The sequence below is a fragment of the Apaloderma vittatum genome, unplaced genomic scaffold (genome assembly GCF_000703405.1).
Source record: "Apaloderma vittatum isolate BGI_N311 unplaced genomic scaffold, ASM70340v1 scaffold22695, whole genome shotgun sequence".
In the NCBI taxonomy this organism is placed as follows: Eukaryota; Metazoa; Chordata; class Aves; order Trogoniformes; family Trogonidae; genus Apaloderma; species Apaloderma vittatum.
This window is the reverse complement of record NW_009715741.1, coordinates 12,636-39,232: the sequence shown is the minus strand read 5'-3', so window position 1 is coordinate 39,232 and position 26,597 is coordinate 12,636. Positions and strand designations below refer to the sequence as shown.

Genomic DNA, 26,597 nt, shown 5'->3' with positions numbered 1-26,597 from the left:
ATTCTATGACTTCTAATTCTAATCGTGATTCAAATCTTTCTTTGGAAAATGTACTATAAACAAACCCCTTACATTCCATGGACTCTACAGGCTAATATGTCAAATTTGAGGGAAGGGTATATAGGCCATGCTTCATTTGCTCAGACACCAGACTACAAGAAGCTACAAAAAAAAGACCAAGTCTCTCATACACAATCCAGCTACATTGCTCAGGATTTGCAGATGGGATAAGCTGTACTAGAAACACAAAACCAAGATGTGGTAACATCCCCACAGCAGAGTGGAAAAACATCTAAAAATCTATCTGCCCGTAATTAATTTCAAACTTGTCAGCTGCCCTGAAGCATCAATACTTACATATTTTATTTCGTTAAACTCATTTTAGCAAATATTTAAACTTACTGTCCACAGAAATGCTTAGTACTTGAATTCAACGATACTGTACGGTGATTTGTTCTAATTAATATGAATTATTTAGGTTAATTTTAAATTTGACTTCCAGTTAACATCAAAGTTTCTCCTCCATTCCAGTACTCTGAGAAATTCCTTCACTGAGAATTTCCACTTACTACAGGAACACCATTAATCCCTTCAAATATCCTTCCTTTAAGGAGCCTGGAGCACTGTATTTTGATTTTAGCTTCCTCTTCTCTCACCCTCATTAAGCCTATCAGAGACCTCCACCCCCAAATTCAGTCAAGACTAACGCCTCTAGAGCACCAAACAGGTTGGATCAAGAGTGGAAAGATGGATATGCATCCAAGTTCTCACCGAGGATGTTTGCCCATAATATTGAAGACTAGGATTTTAAACACACCTCAGACCTGGCAGAGAATATCACAAAAGCTAAAACTGGCTGGGAAACTCTTTTCCTCTAAAGGTTTGTTTGGGGTTTTATTTTTTCATTGAAGAGATAGTCAAGGTAAAAAGAAGCTGAGTTGTAGTAAAGGAGAAAAATGAAAAAGTCTTGTTTTATTACGTAAGAATTCAAAGTTACAAAATATCTAAAAGCTTTTGTATTCTGACAGCCTTAATTGACTCTTCTGATATTCATTTGGAGAACCACCCTAGTAAAAACTAAAAAATGACTAAAATATCAATATGTAAACCAAATGAGATTAGAAATCTCAGGGAAGAGAAAGGGGACTTCTGCTTACTTGCAGTTACAGCAGAAATAGTTTGAAAAGGTCACATACACTCAGAAAAACCCTTCCCCAGTCAAGTAGCTGAGAAATCTTAATCAGAAAAAAACATCAAAGAAACCAAATCTGACAGCTTGCAAGACTGCAATGGCCAGGGCACACAGATATATTTTGATGTTTCAGGCAAACCCCTGAAAAAGAGGCAGCCTTATCTAGTTAACAGCTCCTCAGGACAAGGGGTTGGCTTTCAATGTAGCTCCAAAGGGACCTGGTCATCTGGCCAGGAGCTTTCGTAAGAACTTCCAAAAGGGACAACAAGTGTCATAAAGACGGTAGATGAAAAAAAAAACAGTTACAAATTTTCTATACAGTTTTCACTAAGATGTGACTAGGAAAGATGATTAGGTATTAGCCCCCCTTAAAAAAATAAGTCATTAGTAAAAGTCTTTGTTATAGAAGTACTACATAAAAAAAATCTTATTTTGCAGCATTCAAACTTAAGACAACTGTAAGTCAAGACAGATCAAGCAAATAAGAATTTTACCATACTAAACAAAAACCATGTAAAGTTTAAACTGAACTTGGATTTATCATAGTCCACATAAGGACGAGATACATCAGTAGACAAAAGCAAGGGAATGGAGCAGAACGGGACATGTTAGTACTTGCATGTACAAGTCCCCTACCCTACAGTTTTGAGAACCTTACTAAAAAAAAAAAAAAAGACCTCAAAATGAAACAAAAAAGATCAGAATACTCTAATTTAAAAGCAAACCAAACACAAGAGAAAAAAAACCCCAAATTAACAAGCAACTACCAGCACTAATTTCAAAACACATTTAACGTAGTTAGGCTTGTGTTCACAGTTGGACTGAGCTATTTTAAGCAAAAAAGCAACTCATTACTATATTATTAATTCACATAAGCAATACCTGAGCTTCAAACCACACCATCATACCAAACGGCTGTAAGTATCTTTTACCCACGCTGCAGTTTTGAACACAAAATAAGCTGAATCAAAGGCAAACTCAAGCTGACAATGCAGTGAAAGACAAACCTTAAGACCAGTTCTGGTTATTTAACTAACTTCTTAAATAAAAAGACTCGAAGTATATCATACGTAACAACTGAATTCCAAGAGGTCTGTAAAAGTACTTTAATTTGGGTAAGCTTCTCTGCTATAAAACACAAACTTAATTACATCAAAACAACACAGTCCAGTTAATTCTTTTAGATAATATGGAGACTCTATGCTGTAGCTGTATTATTGTAGATGTTTTAAGTACGTGTTAGAACATACATGCAAAAGGTATTTTTTTGTACATCACCCAGATTAAACACCTAGAGTGATGTGAAAAACAGGTAGTGTTTACAGTTAACACTCTGATCTTTTGAGCTGGGTAACATCACCAAAACAGCCATTCAAATGCTATGAAAGCATACAGCAATGTGATCATGGCTATCTGAACACACATCCTAACTCCTTGTTATTGAACATCACAGCGGATGCAGAGCACAGTAAATGCTCAGGACAGCAACGAACTTCATGAATTAAGTAATTTGAGTCTTTCAGAGTGAAGCAAAGGGTATAAACCCATTTCCTGCCAAAAAAAGTTGTTAAAGTTATTTCAGGAAGTATAAGTATTTCTTGTTCGTATCAAGTAGCCTGAATGACTATTTCCTTCTCTACAAAGGGAAACTTCTTTGGCATTAAAAGAAACAAGCTAAAAAATACAGACTATACAATAGTTCAACATAATCACAACTTTCCTTACCTTAATTTAAACCAATCTATCTTACTCCATATGGCTTCCAGACTGGATACTTGATTTCACAGAAAAAATTCCAAGAAATACTGCTGATAAAGCAAAGCCTCCGAATATTTACACACCCATTTTTGTATAAAGTAACTATAAAGGTTTAAAATTGGTTTATTTTATGATGCTATACAGAACTTGCAAGTTTCACCTTTAAAGTTAAAACAACTAGTCAAAACTCCTCAAGATGTAAGGTCTGTCTCACAAAAATCCTCAAATATCACTCACTGTGGTGTGTGTACTTCCATTGCTTTTTCCACAAACAGAAGCAGAAACTTCTCACTCTCTCCTTTTCCTCCCTAACTCTCCTTTTCTGATTGGTTTTGAGGCTGTTTCACTGTGTATTTTGCACACAATTTGCTTTTCAACATTTAAACACTATTTCCTAGTTTCTAAAACATGTACTAAGTTTTTAAAAAATGCTTAGAATTATACAGTCCTATAATTCTTAAATGCATTTGAAGCCTCAATCATCATGAAACACAGTCAAAGTGGACTCAGCGTACTGATAAAAGTGAAATATCTTTACAAATCCATGTTTTACAACTCTGATACATTCTTCTCTCTGCCTTTGTCAATCTAAGTTCATGTTCATTAAGAAGCTAACTACAGCATTAATGTGAAATAAAGCTTTTGATTACATTAGTCATTCATAAACAAAATCTGAATCATTAATACATCAATCAGACTAATGTTGCACCTACAACTGAAATTTTAAAAGAGATGATGTAAATTTGGTCTGTCTCTCACACAAAAATTATTCTTAAAAAGATGACCTATGCTGCAAGGCCTGCAAAAGTCTTAGAGGGTAACTGAAGCTGCCTCCTATTGCACAGGGCAACTCTGCAGCCTCTTCACTGTCAACACCAATTCCCATACAAATGCTAGGCAAATGACTTCAATCTCACATAAAATTTCAGCTATTATCATCGAAGTCCCAAGCAAGTATTTTTGAGTAAAATGTAGGAAAAAATAAATAATCAAAACCAATAGCAGACCACAGCACACTGTGATCTTTTTCACTACTGAACTGTTAATTAAACTTTGTGGGTTTGGCTCTTCCTCTGAAAAAATAAGACAATTTTTAAAATTATTTTCTGTGATTTAAAAAATACGAATTTGCACTGATTTCTCCATGATAAGCTAAACATATTGAAATTTCAACTTCTGGAGCTTTTAGGAAAATTTCTTTTAGAAAAAATCCATTCACTTTGTTGTGACAATATGAAGATACAGTACGCTTTCTGACAATCACGTAAACAAACTAATTAGATGCTGCCTACATATAGAACTAAAGTTTCTGGACCATCAGCTGTAATAATATGGGGACAAAAATGAGCAAGAAGTAAAGCCATCCAAAAAAAGGAAAACCAAAGTAATTGGATGGCAAACAAAATCAACTAGATGTGGAGATCAACTTAATGGGAAGAAATATTAATTGGTTTTACATTAAAATAATGCAGAATCCCCCCCCTTTTTTATAATGAAAACAACCTTTAATAACCATGATGATTTGGAAAGAACTTTCTGTTCATAACCTACTCTGCTGGAGCATGACCTGACACCTTTTGGGCAAAAAGGACAGAAGTCTGTATTATCGGCCAATACTGCCTGTGACACGAAGCTGTAGGCAAAAGTGCATCTTTCTTGCAGGTTTCACAGGGAGATAACTGAACTCAACTAGAGGCCATGGCTTGCCCCAGAAACATCATGTCAAGCCAGAACAGAAACATTAACACGGCATATTTCCAAGCAGCATGGATTTTTTAATAACAATGCCAAGTAATCCTTCCAGAAAAAACACCACAGATCATTTTCATCAGCTGTGCCATAATGTTCTTCAAGTACAATCAAGACTGAAGTATTCGATGCCTTCTCTTCTCAGAGTTTGAGGCAATATATTAAAATGCTGCTGAATTTTGCTGTTTCCAACCTCTTTCCCGTATGACAAGAATCTTTGCTCCTAAGCAAACAGTTGATCAACTAGTTAATCTCATTCTGAAAAGCAATTCTCAGCCTAGAATGTTACACAGGTAAATTTATTCAGACTAGATTTAAGGCAGAGAGTGAACAACTAACTTTTCTGTTTCAGTGCAAAGCTCTTGTCATCACCACTCCTGCACCTCCTTTGTGCCTCAGTCACATCATTCTACCTGCTGGAGGCCTTTAAGGCCCCGTTCCTCACACTTGCTCACTCCCTTCTAGTCCACAGTGAGCTGAGATATTCAGGCATGTTAAGTGTGACAGAGAAGTGAATAGTGAAAAAAGAAACAAAAGGAAATGTATTTCCTGTGCGGCAACTTCCTTCACATTCCTCCTCCTCACAACTAACATACTAATGCTGCCTATACAAGGAGTAGCTTTAAAATACCGTTATATAGAACTTGCTCTTACTCTACCACATATCTGGACAGCTGATTAATTTCAAATTTATTTTTTTTTTAAATTACGTGGAAGTTACCCACTACTGTTGGCCAGATAATTCCCAAATTATCAATGTGATCCTGTGAGTGTTCCAACAGCTTTTACTACTGATGTAATTTTCTAATGTATTCAAAGTCCTTCAGATTCAACACTACAGTATTATCCAATCACTCTGCTGTGAGCTTGAGTTGTGTCTTTGCTCTGCTAGCAAGAGTCATGCACTTGTGCTCTCACAGTGTGCTCTCTGTGGGGAGAAAACTGCATTACAAAATTCTCAGAAATTCAATGCCTTATCGCCCCATAAACCTCACCTCTGCTATACTGATTAAACAACTACCACCTAGAACAACTAAACTGCTTCATTTACTGTTGATTAAGAATGGTAAGGTACTTCAGCACAGATGAATGTGTTCACCAACTAAATTGTCTGAGCACCGACAGTCACTTTTACCTTTTCTACAATTTGTTTCTGACCTATTAAGGACTTTAAGCCACACTAAAATACAAAAATACTCATCAATCAATGCACTTTTGTAAATACATTTGACAAAATGGAACTATGGCAACAACAGTAACTGGGTTCTCAAATACACTCAAATTATCTAAAATACAAAAAACTCTCTATTTTTCTCTCCAGTCTTAAAACTGAATTTTCATCTTTTCTCTCTCCTACCAAAATAAATGTAATAGCAATGCTCAGCTGACACGCATGAAGTACTGGAAGAAACCTCTAGCAGTCTAACTTGTGAAATTTTTTCTAAATACTATATGAACTGAGTAACATACTTAAAGCAGCAAAACTGAGCCAGAGAAGATGCAGCAATATCAGAAGCAATGTTAATAATTGACTGCTAAAAACTAGCAAGAGTTACAAGTAAGAAAACCACAGGGTGAGAAAAGGATGAGAAAGAAGCTCATCTGTCACTGATCAACCACTTTAATCTGTCAGCATCAGGGTCACAACCCACCTGGCACTGCTTTAGCCAGCTCGCTGAGCTTTTTCAGAAAAAAAAATAGAATATTGCTGTGCTAGAAACAGAAGTGCTGCCCGATGGGACTTGGAGGAAAGGTGTGAGAAGCATCCTACAGACAGACACACTGTGAAGATATAGACAATACAACATTTCATTTGGTAACTGAATTAGAAATCAGAAAATGCGATGTGCCCTACAGATAAAGCAGCCAAAAAGTAGGAAAAGCAACCCCACACTTTACCTGCATAAAGCACTCACAGTGAGCACAAACAGAAGCAGCAGATTCTGACTGGAACATTCAAACCAAAGGGTAGAGGTCAAATAGTTCCCCAGGAACTCTCCACTACTGCCAGCCATTGAGGGCAGAGGACTACCGCTAACAGCTGAGCTATAGTTCAGCCAGGGATTTTATTCAATCTCCTTGTGGGACTACAACATACCCCTGCAGCAAAAGAGATTGAGCTGAAAAAAGTGGTGTTGTTGGTTTTTGTGGTTTTTTTTGTTGTTGTTTTGTTTTTCACAACTACTACTGCATTTTAAAAAATACACTCTAAGAACAGAACTATTAAAACAGTGGTACATTATCTGCTGGCATAACGTTGCCAGCAACACATTGACAAAAAGCAAGAACTCATTTAAGCAAGGACTACAGCACATACTAATCAGTCATTTGGACCAAGCTATTTTTATAAGCAAAAAATACAGCTTTACCTCTTTTTTGAAAGAGAAAGGAATAGCACAGCTAGCAAACAGAAAAAAAGATCAAAGACTGTTTGCTCCACTAGTGTAAAAAACCCCAACCTCTCAAACTACTTTCCAATTTTACAAAGATACTTTTACAATATTGTTCAAACTGAGTGTCTCAGAACAATTTTTTTTCCATTTTGTGTAACAGCTACAAACACTTTGAAACACTACACACCTATAGTAATAGAGGTTCAGTCACCTCTGAGATAACGAGTAATGAAAGAAAGCTATCAAAAACCATCCCAATATACAGCTTCCTCCATTCTTTTAAATTTAAATACGTAAAATGCTACAGAAATTAGACTGGTCAAATTTTTTAAAACAAAAAAAAAAATCTAACGTCCACAAAAAAAGTAAAAGGCAAGACTACTGAATGCACTCTTTCAAGGATCTCTAATAAGCTGAACTGAATTTTTCTGTTTCTGTAAGAAGAGAGGTATTTAAGCAACCTGTGAGAACACACATTTTCTGAAGTACTTGAAACCTAACATTCATCTAATTCTTCAATTATTTACTAACTTTCTGTAATCAACCCTGTCTGAAGCTCAGAAGTATTGTATTTGCTCCCACTGAAGGGTAATTAAAAGTTAGATCAACGAGGCAAGAGTATTCAAGAGAACACAGAAATTCAGTTATTATTTAATAAAGAACCATCCACTGTAACATAAATTCTAAAGTAAGATTTACAGTGTCACTACTCATACCCAACAGTATGTTTTCAGAAGAACGTTGAATGTAACAAATTCAAGAACTCCCCACCAACATTTATAGCTGTTATCACAATGGGAAATTCCTTCAACCGCAGTAAGATTCAGTTGCTCAGTTTAAGTGGAAGCAACTAATAAAGGTATGCAGTATAGCAGGGAAAGAATATATCCAGTTCCAAGTCTCATCACACGCCAAAAAGGAATCAAGTACGTGCCAGAACGGAGTAGTAACAAGGGTTTTCTTTAAGTGTATTTTAAAGATAGCAGTGAAAATAGGATACGCTAAAGGAGAGAACGCTTGTCATGGATGTTTTGCATTCTCATGTTCAAAAGTGCATCAAACTGCAATTGAAACACACAGGTTGAACCAAAGCAGGTAATTATGGTATTCAGTAGAAGAACCATGCATAAACTAGTGCAGTTTCTCACTTTGTGTTGAACAGAAAGAGCCTTGCTGAAAAATCTTACGTTCCTCTCTAGTTTATCACTAACATTCATGTACCAGATCACGTAAAACTGCACAAAGCCTCAAGGCAAAACATACTTTATATGAACAATTTTCTTACATTGCAGTATTTGACAATGCATGGTATTGTTTGGGTATTTTGGATGGCCAAGACACATCTCTGTGTAAAATCTGGAATTCTTTAATAAAGAAAACTGCAAGGCAGGAAAGCAAATGCAGAATATAAGACCAATGTCAGACCCAAGTCTTTTTAGCACTGCATTATTCTTCTTTTAACTAGACAAACATGCAAATACCAACACAGCTACAAGCCATCTTTCAAAAAAGAACGCAGTGTCATATAATTAAGCAGTATCTCTAAATTAAAAAGACATGTTTATCAAAAATTAATTTTTCCCTGCTCCCAAACCCCCAGAATAGAATCTTCTTATACATCACTCTCTAAGAAGTGTCTACAGCACATGTACTACGAAGAGTGGCTGAGGGACCTCGGATTGCTTAGCCTGGGGAAAAAGAGGGTCAGCGAGACCGTATGACCCTGTACAACTGCCTGAAAGGAGGTTGTAGAGAGGTGGAAGTTGGACACTTCTGCCAAGTACTAGATGATAGGACAAAAGGAAATAGACTCAAGTTGCACCAGGGGAGATTCAGACTGGGTATTAGGAAAAATTTCTCCACCAAAAATGTTGTCACGCACTGAACAGGCTGCTCAGGCAACTGCTTAAGTCACCACTCCTGGAGGTACTTAAAAGACATGTAGATGTGGTGCTCAGAGACATAGTTTAGTGCTGGACTTGGCAGTGCTAGCTTAATGGTTGGACTCAACGATCTTAAAGGCCCTTTCCAACCCAAATAGTTCTATGTTCCTATAAAGCTATCACACTATCACTAATAACACACATCTCCATTCTCCAAATCTTCTTGAGCTCTTCTTCCCTAATAATGAAGTAAATCCAATTATAATATAGACTTATGAAGGGTCACAAACAACACACAGTAAAGTCCTGATCTTCACTTGAAGACTCTAAATGTTTCTGGTACGTATTATATAGAAATACAAACTTCTAGCAGCTTTAGAACTGAAAATCCCATATATCACAAGACACAGATCAAAACAGAATAGTTGTTACAGACATTTAGAAAACTGTATTGCTTTCTGTAAAAATTACACCAGGATTTACAGAAAAGTTTGATACTGGCATTCCAAACAGTAACAACAGTTCATAAAATATTATGGTCCAAAATGACTTTCAAATGGTGTAATTGTATCTATGTTAAGAACTCAAATAATGGCCAAGATCCAAAACAACATGAGGGAGGACAAAAAATATGTCCTACTAAAATACATCTTTCAAATTACCATTTGAAATTATAATTTGCAGAATAAGCCAGTAAATAGCAAATATTGTGGTATCAATCTGAAGTTGTGTAAAATACAGCAAACATGGTTTAAGGGGAAATAAACACATGAAAACAGTAACTGAGTTCTAAGCACACACAATCAACAGGAAAAATATCTTTAAATTCGAGAACTAACAAACTTTGAACGAGAAACGCAAATGCAAGTCATCATCTTAAATATTAGAAAGAATTTGATTAGACGTACCTTTTCTCTCTGTTTTCTGTGCAGGGATGGAAGATGTGGATGTAGGCAGTTTTGATAAAGTAGATGCTCCATTAGCATCAAAGGATTTCTTTGGCTGGTGATCAGATTGTAGAGAAAATGGACTAGGAGGAACAGTGCTTGGGGTAGCAGTTGGATGAACCACTGGTTTGATGGGATGCTGAACTGGAGTAGAACTACTGTGAGTCTCTGCTCTTGGCAGTCTGTAGTCTCTGTCATTGTGCCTGCTTGTTTGAGATAAAATATTCTGTGGGAGCATACTACTGGCCTCACTGGAATGCTTGTCTTCCACTTTTTTCAGGATTCCCCAAGAAACATTGCAATAAGAAAAAAAGACTAAATTAGAAACTTGTCTAAGATAGCAGTGACTCTGATTAATGCAGCTGCACATCAACAACTAAAGCTGATTGAACTTCTTATGATTAAAAAAAGCCTCACGTAGATCAGCATCAAAAAAGGCAAAATTCAATTTTACTCACTGACAAAACGCATTTTCTCTGACCTTTGCTTGATTTAGAGTTCCGGTTAAGCACCGTGTTTTGATGAAAGGCTGCTTTTTAACAAGTGTTAGTCAAGTTAACTTTTGAAGTCTCCTAAAAAAAATCTAAATCAAAATCTATTACTTCCATCTTACATTCAGCATGAAGAGATTATTTGAGCCATTTTTCTTTTGTTCACTGAAAATCCTGAACGAGTTCTAGCCTTCAAAGAATTCCACTTCAAATCACTTCAGTACTATTACAAAGAATTTACTTTCAACTATATTAATTCAAGAAGACTATACATTAAATAAGTGACTAATCCACATTTGTCACACCATCAGACTTTAAAATATGCTACACAGAGAACAGGCCAAGGAAATATAATTATTTTTACTGATTCCTAGATTTCCACCTGTCACAAAACAAACAGATACTGCAATATGCACTTTTGTAGCATATGGTATGTTTTAGCATATGCAGTTATGTTTCAGCATATACAGGAAAACAGCCCTTTATACATTTCTGCCTTAAATCCCAAGCAAAGGGGGAAAATAAAATTGAAAAATTAATACTTTGGCTTCTACTTTCAAATCATCCAGAGAACTATGCTATAATTTCACCCAAACTACAGCAATATACAGAAAGAACCTCACAGTACAACCATTTCCCAGGAAAAAAAATTGACATAGATTAAAGCTACGTATCAGGAAAAAAAAAAAAATTCCAACTAATAGAAACTCATAGTTCAGAACAGGCTTTGCTAATGAGTCTTGACATGGTAAAAATGTGTTCAATAATGTACACAAGACTGATACCGAGAACTGTACTGAGAACACTGATATCATAATCCATTAAATTAGCTTATTATTTTCAGATGTGAAATAAAGGATTCAGGATAAACTTCTACATCTATGATTTCTGTTTTTAAACTCAGAGTATGACACGGACAGGTTTCACTGATCTTGACAGTCCAACTATACTGTAAACTGTAAGTTGCTTCAATAACTACCTATAATTATAGGCAGTAAAAGGTGCAAAAAGGAGGAGTATCACAAAAAGCATTAGACAAGCTTCGTATTAGTAAAGGCTCAAATTTATTTTAAGAAACAACATTCGACAGAGCTATCTGTGCTATGTGCTTCGGCCTTTTTATATAAAAAGGTCAGAAAAACAGCTAAGGAAAGGGAATTCTTATTTTTTACAGTTTGGAAAAGAAAACAGTCATGAAAACTAGGCAAGAATATATTACTGTAAAAAGCCACATACTTCCACTGGCAAACCCACTGGCAGCTGTCGCCTGCATCACCTCTCTTCTGTAATCTCTATCTTTTGGAAAACTGTTAACTGACATTTTGCTTGCTTCTTTTTGTCTCTGCTCTCTGAAGAAAAGAAAACACAAGTTGAGTAAGAACTTAGATCATGTAGTAATACAACACTTCCTACAGGTGAAGTTACATGAGAAGAATTAAACTATTCTCTTAGGAGCCTGTTGCTACAGATGAGGCAGGCAAACTTCAGCCATTGCTGCCTTGCACCAGTGCTCACTGAAGCCCCCAGTACACCACTTCACCTAACACTGAAAAAAAACAAAACAAAAAACCCAAACCAAAAAAACCCACCACCCTCAAAAAGCAAAACAAACCAGAAAAAAGTGCATCACCCCAGCAGAAAAAACCCCAAGAACACAAATCAACCATATTTCTCCCTCCCACTCTGGATCATCAAAGGGTAAAATAAGTTCCAGAAGCCATGGTAAGGGTAGAAACACAGTAGACTTGGCAAAATCTCTTACAGGAGTAATTAGTCTATTAGATATGCTCTACTGCTCTTAAATGAACTTAAAAATATTTGTTCTTTATACAATGACAGCACACACACACAAATATATACCTTTCCAGCCACTCTTTTGGTTTTTCCCATTGTGAAACTTCTGTTCGGCAGTTGTAGTAGTATTTTTTGCCTGAAGAGCTGATGTGTTCAGACCAATCATCCGCAGAATCATAAGCCTTTAAAATACAGTGTTGGACAAAAGACGGCTTCAGAGTTTTAATGCACAAATTTAAATGTTTCCACCATTTTTAAAGCTACATGGCATCCTCATATACACCCATATCACTGCTTTCCATTCACACCACCTCTAGATGCCTGTTTCATTTTCACAGTTTAAAGACGTGATCACTACGCTCCTAGGGCACTCTACAATAGTTTCCTCTCTTTTATTCCCACGAACTCTGAAACAAAATCTAAGAGCATGTTTAGTGAGACACAATAATATCAATATTGGTAACATAAGCTTTTTGCACCTTAGAACTTGCTCAGAAATTATTTTTTTGAAATTTTTCTGTACTTCACAAATTTATCCATTCTATTTTCAGCACAACTTTTAACAAGCACCACCCAAACTACTAAAACACAGATAACAAAGAAACTAAAATTCACATATAATGCATCTTAAATAAGTGAAGTCATACCGTCTTCTGCAGATTTACCAACAAAGTTCATGGAAAATATTTATCTATGTATCTACTTCATTTAAATAATCTAGCATTTTAGAATTCAAGATAGGTACCTCAAAGCTCTAAATATCAATTAGATCAGTTTTACAACATATAACAACAACAGCTTGGGTTTACAGAGTGTTTATAAAGACAGATGCTGGAAAATTCAAGGAAGCAGGTAAGGTACGTGATGCCTGTTTTAGACAAAATGATGAAAATGTAACGTGTATGTATGGGGTGACACAGAGATGAACGCCAGTCACAAATACTCACTGCATCAGAAGTTTTGCTTGGGTTATTGCTGGGATTAGAAGAATGTGAATTTGAACTATGAAGAGCACTGTGGTTATGTGAATTTTCTTGTGGAGAGTAACTGGTCCCTAAAGAAAAAAAAAAAGAAAGACTGTTCACCATGTATGTTTTCAAAGAAATCAATCATCTGCATTCTAAGGACATGGAAAAGGGAAAGGAGCGGGGAGGGAAGAAGGTAAGATGTCCAGAGCCCGGACCATAGCACAGTTCAGATACCGAAGTATTTCAGGGAGACCATACACATTTTTCACACAACATAAAAGTTCATTTTGCTTTCCTGTTAAAATAATGCAGTATGTTCCTTCACCAGCCTTACTCTCAAACTTCATTCTGCTACAAACGAGTAGTCTTTGTATTTTTTGATGGTTGGAGAAGTCCTAACATGTCGATTCGGAAATTAACAGATATTTTCTTCTCAACACTAAGTCAGAAAGTGTATATGGGTCTATTAACAGCCTACACAGTTAGATATACAAATTGATTTCGGTTTAACTTCATTGGAAAATAGTTCACATTGTTATTTTAACCCTTTTGAGACTACTTGCAATGCAACTGGTTCTAGATAACTATTTCTGTTTACGGATATATATTAAATTAATTTTACTGCACCTCAGTCTCTGCAATACAGGTATCGGCATCTAGAATACTAAAAGTAGCATTTCCCAAATCACAACCTGCTTCTAGCATCCCTAACAACTGCTTCTCAAGGTAACCTGGTTTTCTTCCTCATTGTGAAAACCTTTTAACATAAAAGAACAGCTGGGAAATGAGAAGATAATTCTCCATGCCTTTGCCTAAGCTCAAGCCACCAATTACATCTGAACAGTTCTAATTACAATTAAACAAGGGCATCCATTAAACACTTTGCCAGTCTAGAATTTCCTGCTCTTAAGGCTTCCCCATTCCTAGAGAATTTCTAAGTGAAAAGTCTTCCATCCTTCTTCTTTCTAAATACCCAGGGATACTACACTAGGTACCACTAGTTTGACACACTGTATAGGGATCTAAAACTAAAGTCAAGGTGCTTTGCAAATGGAAAACACTGTATCTGACACTGAACCAAAAGAAGAACAGCCCACTGAGAGCAGACTGATAGGCGGGAGTGAATAGAGCCATTAAAACAAAGTCTTCTGAAAGCCACACACGAAGAAGACGACTAAATGATCTATTATGGTGCAGAATGGGAGAGATTATAATGAAAAGTGTATCTTCTAGCGTTCTGACTACACAACTGTTGAGAAAACTACTATTTCACACTTTTTCCTCCCCATCTCTAATCCTGCACCTTAGGAAAAAACAAAAGAGTGCATCACAAAAGCAAAGAGATACGTCATAAATAACCTGTTTATTCTCCTACAAAGGTTAAAGGCTGATTTGCACACACGTGAGTTTCTGCAACCTGAATCATCATAGCTCTGAACTTTTTCCTACACAATTTTGGTTAAAACAATATGTCATTCTATATAAAGATCCGGCGGTTAAAAAAAAATAAAAAAAGGAAAAGAAAATAGTCTTGTCCTCAAATACGGCCTTTCAAAAGCAAGAAAATTAGTCCTGCACTGAAAGTGTCTTGCATGCTCAGAGCACCAGGTGGAATGACTTATCTTGGGGGTAACTTAAGCTTGTCAAAGCAATAATCACATCATCATATGCTTGTGGTGCACATGAATAACAAAAAAAAAATTGAGTTTCTAGTGATGATACAATGATCATGTTATGCTAGAAAATTCCAGAATTTAGACTTTAATATAGATTTATAAATCAGACACACTTAATATCCCTAAATGTATGCAAGAAGTATATTATAATTACAAGAGTGTATTCCTCAGTCACACCAACAGCCTTATTTTTTTTTTTTAATTTAGACACTGCTCATGGAGATAGCCATTTAATATTTTTGTATTAATCATTCTATTGATAGTATTTATTTACTCTATCCTTTCCAAACTCTACTGATATAACATCATTAAAATTTCTTCATGTACTTCTGTAGGTTGCTTTATTCAGACATACTAGTTCAATTTTTACTATGAGATAAAATCACCTCTCATTTTAAAGGAAAATACAATATAAAAATTTACCAGATGGCTTGTCTGAACGGTTTGGTATTAGTCACCTCAAAACTTCAGAAAACACTAATGTAGTTAATTTACTGTAATCTCATCCCCTGCATGCAGTAACACTACACTTTGTTCAGCATACTCAAGATGTAGTTGATGATTTTTAAATACTGTACTGCTCTAAATACACCACCATAGTAAATCTAACACACATTTTCCAAACATGAATAAGTGCCAACAACACACGTATCAAATCAATAAAATCCTTCAAAGTCAACTCTATCCAACCCGTTAGTGAAGCCCTTAAACTTACTGAGCAGACTTTCAGCCCCCATGCGGTCTAAGAGTTCAGCAGCATCCCCCCACCATTTCACACCATTCCCTGCCGCCCCGGTTCCCAGCGCCAGTACTGAGTCACCCAAAACGCCTTGGAGGGAGTATCAGAGCAGCTGCAGCAGTCACACCCACCTACAGCTGGCTTCGATAGCAGAAACGCCTACTGTGCTCTAGTTTCTTCTAAGGAGCCTCTGGGCCTCTCCGTGCTGAGCTGCAGTCCTCCCAGCACAATTCACAGGCTGCACACCCATGGGCTTGTCCTGAATCAGGGATCCGGCCCTACCTAAGCCAGCCTCAGCTCCAGAAAACCTGATCACAGCTGCTTCAGCACTATTGACTGCCTTGGGATGCCAGGACAAGCTACCTGGACTTTTACAATGGCCAACCACAAATACATTCCTGATGGTGTCTAGGACAATTACACAATTTAATTACAGGTGCAGGTTCACCCCCTCATCTCTCTTTTAGTTTCTGCATACCACTTTATGTTTGGATCAGTATCTAAACTTCAAGGGAATGAGCATATGAAAGGGCTGCCAAACCGCTATTTACCACTGGGAACCCTCTAAGACCAAAGTAGACGATGCTCTAGAGAACAAGAGTTTTAGGCACTTCATGCAAGTTAAGATCGTATGTAAACACCAAAACTGTACCACCAAATTAAGCACACACTAAAACCTTGCTGCCTCATAAAAAGGTGCATACTTGCATAGCAGTCACCTAGGAATTCTGACAACCCAGCCAAGCAAGCACTGCCAGCTCAGGTTGCCAGGGAAAGTTGCTCAAGATCTTTAAAAGGCTACCAAGCCAAAATGGTATGCAGAGCGCAATCCAGAAGGGAAGGTCTACCTCTGAAGAGAAGGGCGGTTCCCCTTACTCCTATGCTAGCTTGCACCACCAGCAAAGCCTAACCCCAAGCCATCTTAAGGTGGCTGTGACTTGCAATGAGCCTTGTGCGTCTCAGCTGCATGCCTGGCAAAGAAGATCATGAGAACCGGATCACTAAGATTAGTCCGTATCCCAGAAACAGGCCTGATAAGGCAGACAAGCACACCACTGTCCCTTGACATGTGCACTTACAGTACTTCTTAGTACCCCTTCCTCTCACAGTTAACCTTTCCCCAGTAGTCCCACTTTCCTCAACAGAGGGTTAAAAAGACTTATTTTTAAAATGCCTATTAGCATACCTTAAGATTTACCAATCGCAAACATATGTCTTTGACGCACCATAGGGAAATTCATATTGTGTTATAAATCCTCCAGTTAGAGAACTCCCCAGAGAAATGCTTACTGAACTGTTACTGTGACTTTCCTCAGCTCAATCATTATTTTGGAAGCAGTCAAATGTGGAAAGACCTATTCCTAACTGGAAGATGGCCAAGAAGGGCAGCAGCACTACAGTTATATAAAACAGGCCACTGGACAAGTTAGAGTCAAGGTTAATCATCATTACCATCTTCAAGTCTTTCAAACAAAAATCACATATTCTTCACTAACGCATGAAAATCGGCAGAAAGCACAAAAAATACGGTTCTGGGAACCAATTCAAAAAACCAGGCTGTGACTTAATGCCTACTACAAATTCGAGCTTCTGCCACACCAAGACTCACTTTAACAATGCTTTTCTGGAGTAGTTTCCAGATGCAAAGTGCAGAATCCAAGACACTGTGAACTGCAACAAGCCTTCAACACTACTCTGAGCTTGCAAAACAGACATAACATAGAGTGAAATAAGAATTATTCCATTCCACAACATAGTCAACTTTCTCTAGTAATGATCACACTCAGTTGAAGTCTCCATTAACACCAATTCCATGAAGCTGAAATTCTGAGTTAGTGAAGGATAAGGCTGCTCTAATAAAGCAACTGATTTCTCCCCTGCCATCTTTGAAGAACAAGCTGCAACTCTTCCCCTTCAAAAGTCTACACATCTATACTAGCAACTACAGCATCCATTCGTAACCAGCTAAAATAAGTTTTCTTGCTGATTTATTACTATGCTGGATCTCATTCTCACCAACAAGGAGAGGCTAGTGAATAATGTGAAGCTCAAGGGCAGCCTTGGCTCCAGTGACCATGAAATAGTGGAGCTCAAGATCCTTAGAGCAGCAATGAGAGCACCCTGAAAGCTTGCTACCCTGGACTTTAGAAGAGCAGACTGTGGCCTCTTCAGGGACCTGGTTGGGATAAACTCCTGGAGGGAAGAGAGGCCCAAGCCAGCTGGGCCATATTCAAGGATCACTTCCTTTATGTTCAGGAGCGATGCATCCCAACAAAGAGGAAGTCAGGTAAAAACCCCAGGAGGCCAACCTTGTCCTGGGCTGCATCAAGAGATGTGTGACCAGAGGGTTGAGGGAGGTGATTCTGCCCCTCTGCTCTGCCCGTGTGAGACTCCCACCTGGAATACTGTGTCCAGCTCTGGAATCCCCAACACAAGAAAGACATGGAGCTATTGAAGCGAGTCCAGAGGAGAGCTACCAAGATGGTCAGAGGGCTGGAGCACCTCTCCTACGAGGACAGGCTGAGAGAGTTAGGCTTGTTCAGCCTGGAGAAGAGAAGGCTCTGGGGAGACCTTATAGCAGCCTGGTACTCAAAGGGGACCTACAGGAAAGAAGGGGAGGGAGTGTAGTGATAGGATGAATAACAGTTTCAAATGGCAACAGGGTAGATTTAGATTAGATATAAGGACAAAGTTCTTTACTGTGAGGGTGGTGAGGCAGTGGAACAGCGTGACTAGAGTACATGTTGAAACCCCCTCCTTTAAAGTGTTTCAAGGCCAGGCTGGACGAGGCTTTGAGTGGAAGGTGTGACTGCAATGGCAGGGGGGGTTGAACTAGATGATCTTTAAAGCTCCTTCCAACCCAAACCATCCTATGACTAGAAGGGTCAAATACATCACCATACATTTCACACTGTCCTTTGGTATCCAAGTGTCTCAGCCTAATTAAAACTGTTTAGCTCGTAACATCACACAGTATCATATAAACAAAATCTTCAACTGAAATGCACTAACTTTAACACTGAAACACATTAGTTATCTTCAAAAGATAATCTACAATGCACATTAGCAATTGGTTAAAAAAAAAAAAAGCTATTTTCCATCCTCTTCAAACAAACGCACACTAAAAATTTACACAGTAAACAAGTTCACGTACCTCACTCACACCCAACGCTTTAGCCAGGCACAAACAGTAAAATTAGAGCAGCTGCAGTTGTACAGTGTAGAGTTGTACTACACAACAGTTACCTTTATAAAGTCCAACACAGAGCATTTATGTTTCCTCTTCAGTCAGACAAATACTTTGTCCATATTCTAACTCTCCTTTCATCCACAATAAAAAGTGTCAGTGCAGATAAAGTTTGCAAATGCTCACCAGCTGGGCAGGAAACACAGAAAAAGCTCCCCAGCAATAATGAGTCCTGTAACTGGATCTCAAAGGCAGTCCTCTCCTCCACTCCCTCCAGAGGAAACAGGAATTCAGGAGGAGCTCTAGGAAAGGTCTTCTTTTCTCTACCCAGAAACCAGGCATATGGAAAGAAACATTGAGCAGCTGAAAAGCAAGGAAGCTCATTTCCCTTGTTTCCACTAGCTAAAGATGTCCCTGCTTATGGCAGTGGGGTTGGACTAGTTGACCTTTAAATGTCCCTTCCAGCCCAATGTATTCTATGATTCTACGGTTCAACTCCATATATACTGTTCTACAACTTCATGTTCCGTGTCATAGCCGATATGCAATCAAATTCTTTAAACTAGAGACAATATTAGAACTTAATTTTCCTCAACAGAATAAATACTGCTCAACTGACACACACTGATTATTTATTAAGAGAAAACTTAGCAGCAAGATGGTTCATGATAGGGATATTTTATGGGATAACTAATTAATTTTTTTTTCAACAGTGAAAACAATAGAAACTTATCTAGGATAAGCCTAAATTAAAACATGAAAAGTGCATTTCAACTGACATCTTTGTTACTTTAGTGCAAACCTTTGTGCAGAACACTTTCTAAAGTTCTGCATATGGGAAGAAAAAAGCAAAACAATAGGAGCACAATACCTGACATCTCAGCAGTAACTGAACAGCCTATCACAGCCATTTTTACTTGCCACATGTAAAAGGGATAAAGACAAAGCACAATTTTTCTTCACTGCATTTTTATATGGCCTGCTGTATTCAAATAAAATAGAGCTGCCTTCCATAGGCAACGAAAAGCATAAACACAATTTTTCTTACAGAGCAATGGCCTCGGAGAATACACAAACTACACAGCAACATTTTCCACAAATTCATAACATACTAAGTTGAATGAACACTGCCCTGCCAAAACAAAGAAAATCTAGCCTGATCACTTTACTGCCCAATAACTTACTCATTATGCCCCCCCAACAAATGTTTTAAACCAGTCAACAAGTAGCTGTATGAGCAAAAGAGCTTACAGAGCCTTATTTCCTCCCTTGTCCTCCTCCTCCTCTACCATGTCCTATCCAGGACAGTGAAGTCTGTGCTGTTTTGTAATGTTTGATTCACAGGATAATCATCTGAACGTAAAGTTTTCAGCTTTTTCTCCAAGTTACCAATCACACAAAAATTCATGGAAATTAGTCTAAAACGTTAATATGAACAGGCCAAGAGACATACATACATGGAGTTGGAAAAATGACCAATAAGGGATGGAAATGACACTGTAAGCGCACAGTTTTCTTTGTAATAGAATTTTTCTTCTAAACTGGTAGTAAGAAAATGACCCCTCAAGAAGGAAAAGTCAGGAGCAGTAAACCAATGAAACTAAAGACTTTTATTTTACTCATGAAATACTTGAAGAATTACAAGATATTACTCATTATTAAAATTAGAAAGTCTAACTTCAAATTTTATCTTACACATTGCATAATGTAACATTAGTTCATTATTTTGCTGTCATCTGCCTCCATTTTTATTTTTAATTAGATCTCTCCAATTAGTTTCAGAAATTTAAGTTTCATTTTAGGGTAAACAGTACAAACCACTCTAGAAAAAAAACCACAATTACCTGCCCATCAAAATGAAAGCAAAAGACAGTAATAAGGTGGCTCTCATTAAATTCAAACTTCTGTGTTCTCACATAACAGTTCAGTGATACACTACTCCAGCAGCTAACAGGCAGACTGTTTTCCTGGGGTTGTACTTCACTTAGAATATACGTAACAACTTGAAAAGTACTCACTGGCAGAAGAGACATTAACTTCTGTCCAACCACCCCCTTCAATTTTGCTTTTTCTTGTTATAGCTACAGCAAAATAATTAAATGTTTGTGGTTGTTTTCTTCTCCCCTTCAGCCCACCTTCCACTAGCACTGAGAAATCATTTTTCAAATTAACTTACAAAATCATCAGGTTCACTGAACAAAGTTCACTGAATCAACTAAGTTTCTGGGAAATACCATACTTAAACAATCCAAGTCATATCCTACAAAAAAGCCCAAGGAATGAAACATGCATTTCCACCACACTCTAGACAAAACCCTACCAACTTTCTTCTTCAAAGAAAACCAGCATATTGGCAGTTTTCTTGATAGCTCAATCATCAAAAAAAAAAAAAAAAAAAGCAAGCATGTGAAGGGTTAGGAGGGCTGGGCCAGTCACTAAATGACCGACAGATGCTCTCTAATAACCCTCTCCCCTCCCAAAGGGAAAGGTAGTAAGGTACAGACTTATGGACCGGAAAACTAAAAAAAGATTTAATGAAACAGTAACAGTACTAATAAGAAAATAATGGAAATAATGAAATATATACAAAACCAATATCAAACCAAACTTCCTCCCCCAATAGCAATCCCCACTGATGCTGCAGAGCAGGCAGGCCCTCAGGTAGTCCCCAGGCTCAGCAGCAGAGTGGAACCAGATACAGGAGCTGGATTCGGAAACTCACAGTTTGGGATCAGGGGTATCAGAATGGATAGAGTCGTCCTCTGACACCAGCCAGTGAAGAAGAATGCTTAACCCTCATGATCCCTCAGTTTATACTGAATATGACATATATGGAATGGTCAGTTTTGGGTCACCTGTTCTGTCCACTCCACCCCAGAGGTGTGGCTTTTTACTTCCTTGTGATCCCTTTTACTTCCCAGCAGCCTCAACATTACACAAGATTTAGCAGTGGCCTTGGTTACTACTGAAGAAAGTATAAGCAAGTCTTTCTGCATACCAATCCCTGGTAATAAATATAAACATCAGGTGTTATCACTCCTAGTAGCACACACTGTCTGCAAAAACATGCTGTTAACTTCAGAAAGTGTAGCCTCTTAGGAGAGACTGAGCTGAAAAGTAAAATCGCTGAACACAATTGATTCTGTTTAGCTCAAACTGAGATAGAAGACTAGACAAATAATTTTACCATCACCTGTAAAAATGTTTATACTTTATTTCTGAAGAGCAGTAAGCAATAAAATTCAAAAGAATTCACCTGTTTCTTCTAAATTAAGGCAATGTCCAACCACCTTCTACATCTTTCTCATAAGAACACCTTAGATGCAAAGGTCACTAGATACTTTTAAACAAACTGAAATCTACAGGTTGAATTTCCATGAAAATAAGTACTATAGACAGATGACAAATTCTTCTGATTTACATCTGCTATTTCCTTCCTTTGAGTTAACCTAATTAAAAAAAATAAATGCTAACAGCATCCTCAAGACTGCTTAACTAAGGCACCTACTATATTCGAGATCAATCAATGTGAAAAAGCAGCTTAAGTAATTTTACCCACGGAAAATATGAAAAAGCACCAGCAAGTTCAGCAACACAGTCACATTCCTAACTCTAGCTCATAGATCTCGATGTGTTAAATAAAAACCAAACTCCCTGCTACAGCATCACTTAAACCAGTCAATTTTTTAAGTCTTTTTAATCTTGCAACACTTATTAACAGTACCACGTTTGTATTAAGTGGAGTGGGACATTCCTCTAAAAAGAAATCAGATATGGCTGAGAATAAAGTCAAACTACGCTTTCATTCTTGACTGTAGCTCACAAGAAATTCTCTAATATAGCGCAAGAGAGTGCACAAGAGAGGTTCTTCTGCCCTCAAACAAAAGCTTCGCACAGAAAGGGGCTTTTTAATTATTAAGATGTGCAAAATGAGAGGTGTTAAACTGACAGCCAGAATCCTTACCACAAACTAATAATGATGCTACCTTAACTCCAGCATGGATTAGCACAGCGTATGGGCAATAGACTCAATTTCCCCCATCAAAGCCCTCCCCAGCAACACACCAGCAAATCCAGATGAACAGCCCCTCCCATAAACAATGTACTGCAACACAGCACTGAAAGTTTTCAGTTCAGCAACAGAAGTCTAACAGCACTGCAGTGATGCACTATCTCACCTTGGGCAATGTCTCCACAATCCTGACCAACTCAGGTCTAACACAAAAACACAGCAAGAAAAGTGTGAATAGGATTTTAGGTTATGTCAAATATTACAAGTTTTAAGCTGGATCATAAGTAGAAACTAACTTTATGGCAAAGCATGTGAAAATAAGCACTTACCACAAACATGGAGAAACTTCCCTTCAACAGAAAACACCGTATGTAACAGTATATTGAGTGCATGTGACAAAGTATCATCCCACTGCTGTCAGATGCCCTGAATCTCTATTTCTGCAACCACTGATACACATTAAATGTCAGTTTGTAATTCCAATTTTACAAAGTTTCTCTTTCAAACCCCAAGGAAAATAAAAACCATAAAGAACTCAAGACATTTCTAAAAAATGTATTAGTCATCTAGGGTATATTTTAATTATTACCAATAGGAATATGCCCAAATGCTTTCTGAAAGCTATCCTTAAGAGTTACTAAACCTCGATAAACGAATCCCTGTATGTCAGAAGTTTTACTTTTCATTAGAGCAACTTCCCAAAGGACATGAAACAAACAGATTGGAAGAAACACTGACATTTAACAACTTACACTTCAGTGATGTAAGATGGAAATTGCTTAAGTGTAGACACTTCCTAAAAAAATGGGTTTTCCAACGTTTTAAAATTACAACAGCACAGAAATACCATGAAAGACTGATACACTATAAACTAGTCATCACTGACAGAAGTCTGAATGAAGCTGGGAGTCGTGCAAAACCATTTCTGCTTACAAAGTAGGAAAAAAAATAACTAAAAAAGCACAGTGGACAGAACACAGCTCTGAGACTACTCCTCCATTTTCTATGTGTCAACAGCATCAAATTAGTACTCCCACTCAGAAGCTCCAACCAATTAAGCAAGATATGACAACTTAATCTCCCTGACAAAATCCTCTGAGCAACAATAAGATTAAATAAGAATGAGGCCATGTTGTTCAGCAACTTTCTATTTTCTTTTAATGTTTTGGGTTTAGTTTCTTCCGTGAAGAACTTTAAGCAGAAGATTCTGTGAACAGTATCATTTACAAATTAACTTGCAGGAAAGTTTCCATTACTCAGTTCAAAATAAGGAAGTTGCAACTTTTTCTCAATATAGGTAGTGCTATACAATGACAAATACTTGCAACCTTAAGCCCATCCTAAAAGTTTCCTTTGTTTCAACCAAGCACGCATCATTTGGAATCAGCAACACTACAAGGAGTCTCTATTACAAAACATTACTGCAAGCTTTCAAAAAGATTAGTCACAGACATAACTATCGCACCTAGATCCTTAATAAAATGGTTATGGCAGAATCAATGTCTATCTACACACACAAAAAAAGCAAGAACAAAAAAAGACATTGTATATCCCCACCTTCTTAAACATGCCTCAAAAACATGAGCTGTAAGTTACACTATCTCAAATTTGTATCTCAAGATACACCAAAATTGACTACCCTTCAGAGGCACGCAGAATTTTGTCTCATTCAGTTCTATTCCTGCTTAAGTGCTATTAATATTTGACAGCTGAAGAGAACTTTGCTTCTCTTCTAAGACCACAGCAATGTCCATGAAACCTTTAGTACCTCATCAGAAATGAGCAAGGTAACTTGAAAATATTTAGTATTAGGAACAGCAATTGTTCAATAAACTTTTACATGGTAACTCATGAAACAATCAGGCTTTGACAAACCACTCTTTCAGTTCAGGACACGTCATGGCACATATACTTATCACAGTACAGACACGCATCAAGTGTAAGGATTTTGATTTTAGACTTACCTAATTTTCAACTGGGAATTGCTTTTGAAAAGAAGACATGCTAGTAGTGTTCTAAAAAACCAACCAAACAAACAAAACAAAAAACCACAACCAAAATCAGCAGCAACTCAAAAAAAAAAAAAAAAAGGAATTCTGGTTGAGGGCTTGGGGAGGCAGCAAGCAAGGATCGACTTAAGAACATATAGAGTGTTGTGGCTTTAAGAGGACAGATTCACAGCCTTAGTTTCAGGCTGGATGCTTAGCTCGACTTAATAATGACTGTCTGGTTGCCAGAGTGTTTCCTTTTATTTCTCTAGTCAGGTAAACACTCTGAAAAAGACTATACAGAGACTGCAATCATTAGTACAGGCAGTGTTTTGCTAGTAAAAGAGGGAAACTTTACACTACTTGAAGAGGATCATATTACTCCTCATAAATCAAGTAGAAATGGTATTCTTTGAAGAGAAATGAGCTGTTTTGAAAACTAAGTCTGTGTTAACCTTCCTAGTGGCAACTGTCTGAATGAGCAAACTACTTCACAAGAAGAGATGTGAACTCCCACTCGTTATTCAAGGGGGACACCTGATGTGAACACAGTCATTCAGATCATCATTATGTGAAATGAATAGAGCAGAAAAAAATAGGTAACGCATATTACCTAATTTGTGCAAAGAGTTTATGCAGAAATGTGCATTATTTATAATTATGTCTTAATAAAAAAAAGTGTTGTTTGGGTTTTTTCCCACATTTGGGAGTAATAGCTATGTTTGAAACAATAAACAAATCAGCAGGGCAGATCATAATTTCCATTCTCTGTTTTTGCTACAGATAAATATAAGCAATTTATAATCCTATTACTCTAACAAACTCAGTACCAAATCTATCTAGGAAAGCATCACGGAAGACTGTTGCTTTGGAAGACATAAAAGAGCACAATATTTCAGAGACCTAGGAAACCAAGGGAGAGGAACTAATCAGTGTAACTAGGATGAAGCTGTAAATATTGCTTCTTAGAAGTGTTTTCCAAAAGCCTGACATGCCTAAATATAGTAGATTTCTATAACATTGTGAAACATAGAGTTTCTCTTCCAAAAAAAAAAATCTTAAAAAAAAATCTTACTTAATATACTGAAATTCTTACAACAGATGGAAAAGTAACTATGCTGAGATCTATCCCATGAGAAAGCACCAATACTGTCAATTTAACACAATAACTTAGTTTGAATCTAGTGAAGTCTAGTAGTAACGTTATTTTTTTCAAATTATGTTTTCTTTTAGGGAAAAGGCTGACTTTAAGAATGAAACAATAAGCAGATTGAAAAGTACTACTGTCAAAACCAAATCACTGAAATCTTCTCAAATCTTTAAATACAGGTACAGAATAAATTCAAAGCTCTCAGTTCACCAGAACAGGCCAGAAATTATTAAAGTTTTCAGTAAAAAGTAGCATATTTTAACAAACATTTCTAAGTATTAGTTGATTGCATTTTGTTCATGCTGAAATTAATAAGCATGCATGTACTCTATCTTTTAGCAAGCTTTTCTCTGGTAGGCAGCTTCTCACACAAAACAACTGTACAGAGTAATGACAGTGCCAGTTTTGAATTACACTCTTCAAGAGAAAATAACAAGTACTAGTAAAGTCAAGATGCATGGTATTTTGGATTAAAAAACACATACAAAGATGATACAATTCGATACATTTTCTTCCTCGTTATCAAAGTGATTCAACACCATCGTCCTTTCAGGATCCACTAGGTGGGAACTTCTAAACTCTTAGCTGAGCTCTACACACACGTAAAAAGAGATGAACCTCCAAGCAGTATTTTTCACCACATAAACACAGCAGCATTTGGGGTTTTAAT

General features: G+C 37.2%; 1 protein-coding gene across 2 annotated transcripts in view; it reads right to left on the bottom strand.

Moving 5' to 3' along the window:
• The window catches only part of WAC (WW domain containing adaptor with coiled-coil), a 60,341-nt gene that overhangs the window by 22,187 nt on the left and 11,557 nt on the right, over positions 1 to 26,597 (bottom strand). Inside the window, exons 2-5 of one of the 2 annotated variants that reach the window (XM_009869286.1) lie at positions 13,155 to 13,261; positions 12,274 to 12,389; positions 11,650 to 11,762; positions 9,884 to 10,192 (exon numbers count right to left, since the gene is read on the bottom strand). In XM_009869286.1, the coding sequence (XP_009867588.1) occupies positions 9,884 to 10,192; positions 11,650 to 11,762; positions 12,274 to 12,389; positions 13,155 to 13,261 (645 nt within the window). The remainder of the gene's footprint in view (positions 1 to 9,883; positions 10,193 to 11,649; positions 11,763 to 12,273; positions 12,390 to 13,154; positions 13,262 to 26,597) is intronic. The other variant, XM_009869287.1, reaches the window with a different exon arrangement.